The sequence below is a fragment of the Dufourea novaeangliae genome, unplaced genomic scaffold, assembly GCF_001272555.1.
Source record: "Dufourea novaeangliae isolate 0120121106 unplaced genomic scaffold, ASM127255v1 scaffold8, whole genome shotgun sequence".
Lineage (NCBI taxonomy): Eukaryota > Metazoa > Arthropoda > Insecta > Hymenoptera > Halictidae > Dufourea > Dufourea novaeangliae.
This window is the reverse complement of record NW_015373923.1, coordinates 1,697,787-1,709,717: the sequence shown is the minus strand read 5'-3', so window position 1 is coordinate 1,709,717 and position 11,931 is coordinate 1,697,787. Positions and strand designations below refer to the sequence as shown.

At 44.1% G+C, this 11,931-nt stretch overlaps 1 protein-coding gene across 1 annotated transcript in view; it reads left to right on the top strand.

Moving 5' to 3' along the window:
• The window catches only part of LOC107195027 (short stature homeobox protein 2-like), an 8,478-nt gene extending 5,624 nt beyond the window's left edge, over nucleotides 1-2,854 (top strand). The window contains exons 3-4 of the mRNA XM_015584783.1: nucleotides 2,046-2,279; nucleotides 2,487-2,854. Coding sequence (XP_015440269.1) covers nucleotides 2,046-2,279; nucleotides 2,487-2,854 — 602 coding nt within the window. The remainder of the gene's footprint in view (nucleotides 1-2,045; nucleotides 2,280-2,486) is intronic.
• The last annotated feature ends 9,077 nt before the right edge of the window (nucleotides 2,855-11,931 follow it).

Below are 11,931 nucleotides of genomic sequence, written 5' to 3'. Positions count from 1 at the left end.
GAATGACTGGAACGAGAATGGGCTTGAAACCGCCGAGCGAGCGAGTGTATTTCGCTGGGGAGGGGTTTTAAACCGCTTGTACATATGGATATGCGGGCTACGCTCTGCCATGAGCTCCGATTGGATTACGTGGAGGTATGCGCTAATTGATTAAAGCGCAACGCCTGGTCGTCGTCATCGGGAGAGGGGTTGCACTGTCCTTGTAATTCCTCCTCGTTTTAGTCGGGACCGCCCCAATTCTTTTTATATCGACGACATGATTCTTCCCCGATTCACCTCCACGTCCTCGGTGTCGATCTCTTTTTCCGTTGGATCCCAGCGAATTGTTATTCTTGCGGCCACATCCCTTCTACCTTGGCGTAAAAAATAAAAATAGTTAATAGATTAATCTTTCTTTGTTTTGGCAGATCGCCGCAGAGTAAGTACAGATTAACATAATATTACATAATTTTACAGCAGCCCTTGGATTAGAATTGTTACAACCACTGAATTTATAGACAATTTCGAAGGGTGTTGAGGGGGTGCGTTACATTCTTAGAATTCTCGAATTGAGTAGAATTCTTTATGCATAAGGAATTACTGATAATATGTACAGAGATACAAAGGTTTTCTGATGCTAATCTAAAAAAGGGATTTCTCGATTCCTCGTGCAGAACATTCAGTAAAAATGAATCATTCGCCCTGTTTCTTTATCCGCCCTCCCCTCGAACCTCTTAACGATAACTTATTCGCGAACGAAACATCATCGGAGCATGTGGGGGGATTGAACGCGACAGAAGAATTCCCTGAACAGTTATCCAAGCGTCAGAGATTCGGTAATCGGTACAAACATTCGATTACGAAGGGTTCGGGGGGGTGGTCGAGAGGTCGTTGGACAGATGCAGAAAGCCAACAGAGCTGATCAAGGCGAGAAGGGGTGAGGGCGAGAGCAAGAGGGAGAAACACGCGGGAAAGAAAGCGACTGGGGAGGGATGGGTGGGTAACTAACGACCCCGTATAAGACTGCGTAGCTCACCACTTTGCTAAATTATATAAATCACATCCCCTTCGTCAAGGGCTCTTGCGCGAGGCGCTTAATCCACCCGCCCCTCTCTCTTTCGCGTGTTCTCCGGAAGTGGCGAGCCGGATCGTTTTGGAGTTCCCATCGGGGGGGGGGGGCAACACCTTCGTGAACTGTGTACCGTAGTTACTTTGCATATTAAGCGGCCATTAATTAAATCGTATACCCGTTAATTATCCACGGTCGTCCTTTTAACCGGATGCTTGCGGCTCCGTTTTCACGGGGACGGTAACGGGTGGTTACCGTTGAGTTTTTAAATATCGGTTCACGGAGAATTCATCGAGCAATTAACCCATTGCCTTATAACATCGAGTCAGACTCGCGGTGACGATATCAAAATGGATTCAACCGATGGAAATATTATTCGCTTTCTTCGAGTCAAAGTGAAATACTAGATTGCTGATATTAATATTTAACTTTTAGAGTAAATGTACAATTGCGATACGTACACGAATTCCTTCTGTTTCTGGGGAATTGTTGTGATAAAGTGATTCTGGAAACTGAAATGTATTCTATTAATATCATAAAATAGAAGTCGGAGCTTTAGAATTTTGTGGTGGTAGGGTGCTCTACGTAAGGAAAGTTCGAACGACTTTTCCATTGTTTGCCAAGGAACCATGGAGCAGCTGCGATTTCGCGAAGACCGCGTCTCTAATGTCAACTAATTGAAAGTTCTACTCCCTCTGAGAGGGGGGAGAGGCCAGATTTGAATAAAATTCTCGTAAAAGAACAGAATTTATGCTGATGTCTGGCGGACCAGAAGAAATGAGCTGTGAACGAATCTGAGAGATTAATACGAACGGTTCCGACGACCTCGTGAATTAATCGTCGCGGAATGTCCGTGTGAGTCATCGTGAAGATCGGTTCGCGCCTCGTCGAAGAAATCGAAGTCAACCGAGCGACAATTGGAGGCTGTGAAATTTCTTAAGACGATTCGCAATAATTTCAGGAGATCTCTATGTTTTAAAGGATTCCGTTTCTTCAGGTGCCAACTGTCGGAACAACGGGACGGGAAACGGCAAGCAGAGAAGATCACGAACGAACTTCACGTTGGAGCAGCTGGCCGAATTGGAGAGGTTGTTCGACGAGACACACTATCCGGACGCGTTCATGAGGGAGGAACTCAGCCAGCGACTCGGGTTGAGCGAGGCGAGGGTTCAAGTTTGGTTCCAGAACCGACGGGCGAAGTGTCGGAAACACGAGAGTCAATTGCACAAAGGTGCGTTAAATAGTAGTACCACGACTGATCAAAGCTTTCCTTAAATCCCCCTCGCCCTTGTACAATTTATGCAGGCCTCGATCGTAGAGACGCAAACATTAATCACTGCCTCCGATTCGACTCACACATCAAATTTTACATTGACACACTTCATGAAAATCGAATCAAAACGGACATATTGTACAAAAACAAGAAACAATGTTACAGGGGTAGCAGGTGGATTGGTGCTGGCACCACGCAGCCCCCCGAACAGCCTGGAGCCCTGTCGTGTGGCGCCCTATTTACCAGCCCTGAGGCTACACCCCCCGATGCAGGGTGCAGGTGGAAACGTGACCGCCGCAGCGGGTTCGGCGTTCGATCCAGCGGTCCTCCATTACGCGGCGGCCGGCGGATTGTTCTGTCTGCCCCCACCCCCGCCGCCGCCGCCGACTTCCGGTCATCCTCATCCACATCCGCTGAGTCTGGCGGCGTCGTTGGCGGCGGCCGCGGCACGTTCGAAGAACAGCAGCATCGCGGATCTAAGGCTGAAAGCCAGGCGACACCAGGAGGCGTTGGGTCTCGACAGGCCCGCGTAAGGCTCGACAAAGAGGGGACACCTTGGGGTGAGAGTTGTTTCGAGAGTTCCGAATTTCCAAGAGTCTACAACTTACAAGAATTCACAGTTCTTAACGCGAGGCACGCGTTTTGGGGATGATTGCTCTACACGGTGATGAGTACACTGTGGTTTCTACTTGTTTCCTCGGTTAATTTGGAACTACGGGACTGGTGGACGCTGGGGTTTATTTCGGATAAACCTTCCAATCAATGAAAGTACTGGACAATTTGAACGGCTTATGGTTGTACATTGTATTTAGTTGAGATTTTCGTTTCTATGGTTTGTCGGTGATTTTTGGAACGTTAAGGGTACATATTCACTTGGGAACAGTCTACTCATCACCGTTATCGAGATCAAATATGGTTAACCAGCCAACCTAATTTGGTATTGCCATGAGTAATCCGTCATGGTTTTTTTAACAACGATTTACAATGGGTCGAGCTCGAAACATCCAGTCTAGTTTTACGAGAATAGATTCGAATATTAGGAATCAATGGTAAATAAGGAGCAAGATACTCGTATGAATTTGCATCATACGGAGCTGTATAAAATGTATGCGAAAAAAATGGCGGATTACTGGTATACCTGATAAGGATAATTCAACAATTTGGCTTCTCGTTGTCGAGCATAACTGCGGATAGTTTTATCCAACTCGATTTCGGGTTCAAGGCGACTCAACAGACGCTATCTTGCAAAGACACTCGCCAACAAGATGGCTCCACTAACGGACTCCTCTGCCCTGTCATGGGTCAGTAGTAGTTGGGCTTGAAAATTATGAAGATAAATCCCCGTGATAACTCGTTCCTCCCGATGGAACGGTTGTTTGTTCTCGAAACACGACTATTTCGAACTTTGCGGGAACTGCGAAACGAGGGAACCCGGAGAAAGAGAGACAAATAAACCTACGAGAAAATCGTTTGTTCTTTTTTTAAATAGTCGCTGACAGAAGTATTGTTACCACGAAAACCATTCGATATCGACGGAACGCTAGACAGAAGGCAGAGAAAACGTTTGAAGTTTCGAAATCGATTGGAGTTTCGTCTAGGTTCTCGATGTTTCGACGATGAACGGCTCTGGCTGTTCTCGGACACAAGATTGTCATTCTGTATACTATTAGCTTTAAAAAATATATAGATATATATATATATACAAACTTGAACCTTCGACCAGCAATGGATTATTTATTACAGACTGCCCCAGTACGATTGGAATTCGAGGATTAAACGCTGCTACTACCTAACCCGTCAAAATGGCGGACGAGCAGATTTCTCGTTTTATAATTACAACAATTCTAGGCATCTACTACTAATTTTTACCACAATTCGCATTAGTGTAGGTCGAAACACTAGTCGATCTACTATTCAACAACACAACAGAACCGAAACACAAAACCAAGAACACATTGAATAAACAAACTAGACAAGATCCCTTAACCATAATCTCATCCCCCATCCCCAATTATAATCCACTCTAAACAAGAACAGGCGGAGTGTCGAGCCCGAGAACGAAAAGAACCAAGTCGTTAGATCGCGAATCCTCCGCTTCCGGTGAGCACCGTTCCGGGTCGGGACAAATCACGCGTCCTGGCAGCACCGTCCGAGACATAATTCTTGGGGATGATTCACGGGTGGGTGGACAGACCGGCCGTAGTGGAGTTCCGGTGCTATATCTCTCTATCTTTCTCTAGACGTGCTCGCGACCCCGGGACGCTGGCCAGCGGCGTCCTCGTCGTCGGGGCGCTAATGCAATAACGCGTCGGTACGCGAATAAATCAAGCCGACCGAATCGTTCCGCCAGTGCCGCGCCACCTAATCGCGTTACCCCGCTCGTCCCACGGGCGCCATTACTTTTTCGTTCGCGTTTGCACCGGGGGTCACCGTGGGGTTGGAATCGCTCCCTTCTGCGAGGTTTTCTTGCGGCCTTGAACCGATCTTCGGATGGTTTCAGACTCGAGCGTTCGCTTCTGGGCCTTCTTATCGCAATCCTGTGATCTGCATTAGGTAAAACGTTATTATTATTATAAACTGGTTCGATACGTTTACTGTGGATATTTTGAGAAGAATTTGAAAGAACACAAACTTTCGTCGAGTGCTTAAAACACATATAATTCAATTATTTGCAATTACTGAGACTATAAAACAAAAGGCTTACGAATTCAGCAACATTAATCCTTAAGTACAGACGAAATATTTGTTTCTCTATGAGATGAGTCGTCTGCAGTTACGGATTAACCGGTAATAAATTTAAAAAAAAAGTATCCAACAAATACCCTTCTTTTCTTTTCAACGCGGAGAATATCTTCTAAAAAGACATCTAATCCTCTTGGGATTGGATACTGGAGGATTGTTCCCCGTTAAAATCTCCACGGTGATCTGTGCCTGGAGAGTCCTGTTCTCGCAATTTCCAATCCCTTTGTTACGCATTCGACAAGATTCGCTAAAAAAAACAGAAGATGAAAGAAATTATTCAGACGGCGAGGTTCGATACCGTATAAAGGTTTCAGAGGACAAGGCTAAAGCCAATTCGACAGTAGGGCTCTCACAGGTGGATCACCCTAATCGACGAGCTTATCGGATCGATTTAACCCCCCTCATCCCATCTCAATAATCAATTTAAATGTCCCCGACGAATCGTCACCTAGCGGAGATTCCAGCAAGGGCGATGCAGACGAGGGGCAACCCCCTCCCAACTCGAATAAAATAAAACCCAGTCCCCGTAGTATCCAAGATGAATTCCAAGGGCTGGAAAAAAACGGGGAGCGGCGATCCGTCGCTTATTTTAATCCGAGTTTAAAGAAGTTCCACCGTCCCGTCGGCTCGTAAATTGGCCGTCGTTTGTCTGCCGCTAAGAGCCACTACAGAGGGGGTGGGAGGAACGAAATCCTCCCCAGATAGCGAGAAAAGGCCGCTGCTCAATCCCCGTTTCGGTTCCCCGGTGAACCGACACGACCCGACCCCCGTTCACGCGTTTATGCGTTTCTGTACGAATGTCCCTTTCCCCATGGGAAACTATTTAATACGACTTTTTATCGAGTCAGTTATGTTTGTATCACTGACACAAAAATTCTGCTTCGACACGGAATGGTAGTTGGTGAATTGCAACATTATTTGCTGGTTCAGACGATATGCATGTGATGATTAATTGTTGTCACGAATGCCACGGAAAATGGTCCCCAACGGTGGCTTGGTTTGGTTACGTTGGAAATTGTAGCCGAGGTGTTAATTATATTACAATATTTAAACTAGACTAAACGGACAACCAATTGACGTCGTATAATAGCGTATATAGGCCATTTGAAGGACATAATCTATAAAAGTAATTAAAAATAATTTCCAAGAGGTACACTTGTTTATAAAAGCATAAATGTGAATTTTTAATATATTAAAGAGTTATTCTATTTTTAAATGGTTTGGTGACTTTTGGTACTGTATTTTAATGACGAGTAAAAAATAATAGTAACGAAACGGACACGGAAAGAGCGTGAGTACTCACGGTATTGGTCCATCGACTCATTCTTGACGATTTCCTCAATGTTAGAAGACACGACACAATTGTCCATACACTGGCGCGCAACATCCGTCCATGTTCAGCTTCCCAAGGACTCGAGCTGAAAATTGTATTCACGTGTCGGGTAAATTGTCCCCGCAGGTCGCTGGATATTACGACGCGAGAACGCGTAGAATGGGATTTCTCGAGCTTACATACCTGACTCTCCATCGAGGTAAATAATTTACGACCCTCGTTCGAGCATTTTAATGAAAAATCCCGTGTTCACCGGCAATTACACGGCGCAAATTAAAACCCTGTGCTCCATGTTTTACGAGGTACCGTTACAACGAGTAATTTAGTTGAATCGGGTGATTACATCGGGATAATCAATGAAGTTCAACTTACTTGATACAGATTGAAATATTACACTTTCAACCGTATACACGTCCATGTTTCACGATATAATAAACAGAGGTTTATTGTCGTTAATAAATCATTCACCAATGTAAAATTTTCGATTTTCAACACTTCGACTGCTACGTCATCCAAATATGGATGACACGTACACTGACATGCAAACTCGACTCTCGCTAGGGGAAAAAGCGTAAGTGAAAGGCCTTGTACCACTTGGTATAGGAAATTACTGAAATTTATGCGAAATTAACATTCCATTTAACATTTCTTTCAGTACTTGAAATAAATACCAAGTGGTAGCAGGACCTTTTCCTACGCCACTTTTTCCCCTCGCGGAAGTCGAGTTGAGTGTGCGGGTACATTGCAAGGAGGCTAGATTATTTAAATAACGTTACAAAATTTTTGCGTAAAATTAACATCGCAAGTGTAATTTAAAACGAGATCAACAGCCTCTATTAATTAAACCAATATATTTTCGACGATTTATGTCTAATCTACTTCATTGAAATTAATTTCAATACTCACAACTCACCACGAATGAGTTTCACTGTAATGTTTCTGGTCGAGGTACCTCGAGAAAACGAGCTCCGCTCGATTTCACAGACAAAACAACGGGAAGGACCATGGACGGTGAAGATTAAAACTATAGTCGGACTGGTAACTGCGATACAATGTCCCGCGAAAACCAGCGAGCATCATCAATTATCTACCCCACGACGGAAAGTCGACGAGTCGAGCGTAGAATAATCACGCGGGGTGATGAGAATGGATCGACGGTGGCTTTTGCGGGGGACCCCTTATGGCTGATCGCGGATTTATGTAATGCAACATATCGTTATTACGGGAGTCATCGTCGATGTATTGTCGGATCCAATTACAGAATAATTCGATTATCCGTAAATCACGATAAATTCTCTTAGAAATTACCATAAGATTAATTTCCATTTATTCGCTACCGTTCAACGTTTAAACAGCCAACTTGATTTACTATCTAGTCATTACTACGCGAAATAGGAAACATTTTGAAGTAACATTTCTGATTTTGTGGAAATTTGGATATGTTATAGTCTTTAGCGATGTAAAGGATTTTTGCATATTGTTGATTTTACAGCTACTTGGAATATAGAACTTTTTTTCAATAAATCATAATCGTCGAACTAACGTACCGATCAAAATGAGTTTTGTGGGTGCTTACGGTGAAGACACAAGAGTATCGAATAAAAATTACTTCAGTTAAAAAAAATTTGAAAAAACAAATGGTCTAATCGATTAGAAATAGCGAAGTACATACTTCTTTTTATGTTATTCTCGTCATACGAAACTCTTTATCCACGAGTAGATAATGAATTTGTCCGTCTGGTTAAAACCTCGATAGTACCGATCGTGTTGCAATATTGCAGTTTTAACGTGAGTTTTTTCACTCCTCTGGTCAACTCCACGGGGATTAACGAATTAACAATGCAAATGAATCGGCAGACCGATAATTCGTGACTCGATAACGCAGTGGAGTTCGGCGTCGCGATCCCTCGATCCCGTTTCCAACGACAATGAAAATAATTACCCGACGTGCATGGAACAAGCGGCGACCGCCACCCTCTGACCACCCCCTCCGCACTAAATCGACTATTTGCCCGATATCGACGCACGCTGAACAGGATAATCAATCGGTTAACCGACCAGCCCATGAACGCGTAATGAGCAACAATTCGGTTTGCCGGCTCGAATAAATTATTCAAATTACACCGTCGATTAACTCGATTTTCGACGACGCGGCAAAGATACACGGCAGACCGATTATTCCCCGGTTTCCGAGCATAAAAATAATTAACCTAGATAAATTGTACGTTTGTATATATAAAAAATTGTATCGCAAGGTTATTTTCAATCGGATCGACGTTGGGTACGAAAATTTTGCGGTCCGTAGATCCAAGGCATAGAATCGTGGGGGTGAATAATGTCATTTTTACAGAAATGGGCAAATTCATTATCTAGATAAAAAGTTTCGAATAACGAATAGAAGATAAAACAAAGTATTTCATCATTTCTAATTGTTTAAACATGGAAATTTTCATTTTTATAATAAAATAATACTTCTTTATGAATTATTTAATCTCATTAACTATTAAAAGCTCAGAACGATACCCTTAGATACTGCTGCTTTTCACTCTGTATTATTCGAATAAAATTCTGCCCAACTCTGGTTACAAAACACTCGGAGATAAAGGGGCACGGTTACCCACCCTCGGGTAGGAGGTGGACGGTTGATAAATAGCAACACGATATCGCGATTTACCGTAAGCCAGACCCGTATCCGACCGTGATACATTAAATAATAATACCAGTGATTGCGAGAAACTCGCCGGTATATCCGTGGCAATAGGTATGTATACCGTCGAGATGCGCGCGGCATGGAGGGGGCACGCGAGAGCGAATGGACCAAGGGATGCAAGAGGAAAGACGATGCCTCCACAGCACCCCCCACCCCTGCTAGATATATCATCGCCTGGCAGTTATGTGTGTCATGAATTTTAGATTATCCTTGGATTAGATTAAGGGGCGGGGGTGTACGGGTAGGTGCAAGCGGAGGCAACCAACCAACCCCTTGGTCCGTGCCGTTGTGTCAGTGCCGTAACAGGGATCGCCGTGTGCCCCCGTGAATTATTTTCCAGGGTCTTCTCTCCAACATCTCTGCCGCTCACTCTTCCGTGCAGGCTATGGACGATTGATTTCTTGCTTCTTGCCCGGTTGTTTCCGCCGTCTCTGCGCTGTTGGTTCTCGTTGGACAACGTTCACGGATGCTGGTTCCTCGCACACTGAAATAGTTTTGTGTGTATGTACACTGACGAGCAAACTCGGTTTCCTCTAGAGGAAAAAGCAATGCAGGTGTAAAGACCTCCTACCACTTTGTATCAGGAATTAATGAAAGTTATGTTAAATTAATGTTTGATTTAACGTTTATTTCAGGACTTGAAATAAATTTACCAAGTGATAGGAGGCCTTTCTCTTACGCCACTTTCCCCGATCAGAAGAATCCTGATTTTCGTTCGGACAATAAATTCTGGTGATTCTTATTCGCCTAATCCAAGCGTGTTGGGCATAAGAAACGAATGGAAAATTGGAACGTTGTCGCATCAAGTAAACGTGGAGAACCGTAGAAAAGGAGTTGGACCAATCGGAGCTGAGGCGATGGTAAGGGGCTCTCCGTAGCGGAAGAAACGAGGAGCTAAACGGTGTTCCCGGGCGGGTCCGATGCCGAATCAATTCGCGTAATAGTCTCGAGGGCTCCAGCGGCTGGAGGGCAGGGGTTAAATCGAGTGCAACTACATCTCCGTGGCCAGCCCCTTTCGCCTCCGGGACCGAGGAAGAAGGCTCGCCTCGGATACGGGCCATTACCGCACCTGTCCCTCAAGTTTTGCCTCCCCACCCACCCCCTTCCTCCAGACGGGAGGATCAGTAGTAACGGAACCAGCCAGCCTCTAATGAAGAGAAGCAATCACTTAAGCCGGCTGTTAGACCCCCGATCGGACGTGGGAAACGCGTTTTATCGGAGCTTTTATGCCCCCCCCCCGTCACCCTGCTACGAGAGACGTTTATGGGCTTGGTGGTCCTTTACTGTATAGAAATGGGACACACGCTACACGGGGTTATCCCAGCGCGATTACGAACAATTGGGCCGAAGGAGAATTTAAACTTTACAGTTTGGATATGTATTCCGGGAATATTTATAGAAGATGAACCAGAAAGATGAGTAGGTACCTCAGATTTCTCACTTTGGATGTGCATCACGGGTGATTTTGTGAATTAATGCTGAAGACGAAAGCTCGGGAGTATTTCTGCCAGTTTAGTCATTTCGATCCAAGGATGCGATCACGTATCTGAACGTAAAATTTTTCATCCTTTCCATTTTCGGTGCTGAAAATGGGGGTTCACGTTTGAAAAAAGAAAGTATAAATTTTCTATAACTCGGCCTATGTTGGAAAAGGTTCTCCATGAGCCAATAAATGAGTTTTGTCGCTGGATATTTTTATGTTCCTGTTGATCATACTCCTCGAAGTCTGCTTCGGTTTTTTTTTTTAACTGTACTACGGTTTCCGTGGAATTGAAACGATACGAGTTACGCCTTGATGCTGTCGCAATAATTGGTCTCCACGAAGCAATCGTTTCTGTTTGAAATATATACCATTTCTCTGGTTGTCGAACGCCAACGAAACGTGGTTAACTTCTGAAATTGATAAAAGAAAAACAAACACATGCAAGGTAGGGTGAAATAATAAAATAAGCAAGGCTTTTTGTTAAGGTTTATACTTACTCTTTCAGTATGCGTAGAACAGGTTTGCAAATGAGTATCAGGAGAGTATGGACACGTGTGGTTTGGTATCCGTTCAACGAAATCAACAATGAAAAGCCAACGGAGAGGAGCTGTGGAAAGGACACTCGCATATGGGTTGTTGCTAGACGATATTATTCCTCAAGGATTTATTTCCATTTATATATCGGATCACATGGCACACAGAGAACCCAAGAGAGAAGATAGAAAAGATACGGATCGGTTTGATTGTGCGCCTGTGTGTGTATGTACATCGTGTATGTGTGTATGAACCGGCGGCAGGTGTTAAACCGGAAGTCATCAGGGCGGAGAATCCATCGATGCACGCAAGAATGTAAAAGACCACCGATGTACACACGACGAAATTCTTAATGTTACGAAAAATAAACGAAGAAAAGTATTATTACTTGGTGCCTAGTCAGATATTGTCAACTTAAGAATAAGAATCCGTAGAGCTCGTCCAATATCCGTTCGTGAATCTCCACAGAATTCATTACTTAGCCATCCAGATGTTCTCCGTTTGTCTCTGTGTGCTCGCGTGATCCCCCTTTTCTTTTCGTACTTTTTTTTTCTTGTTGCTTTCTTTTTACAGTAAAAAGCTGAGTTTTTCTTTTCTTCGTCATGGGCCCCGAAGATCGCAATTCCTAACACGATGGATAACGAGGGCAGAAGAATCGACGTGGTTCCACGATCTATCTCAATTACAACAACGATAATGATAATAAGACTGTCCGAATCGACAGCGCAGAAATAAATTCAGTGATCACAATAAGACGATTGCCAGAAGCTTTATACCGATATACAAATACTGAACAGTATTTTTCTCT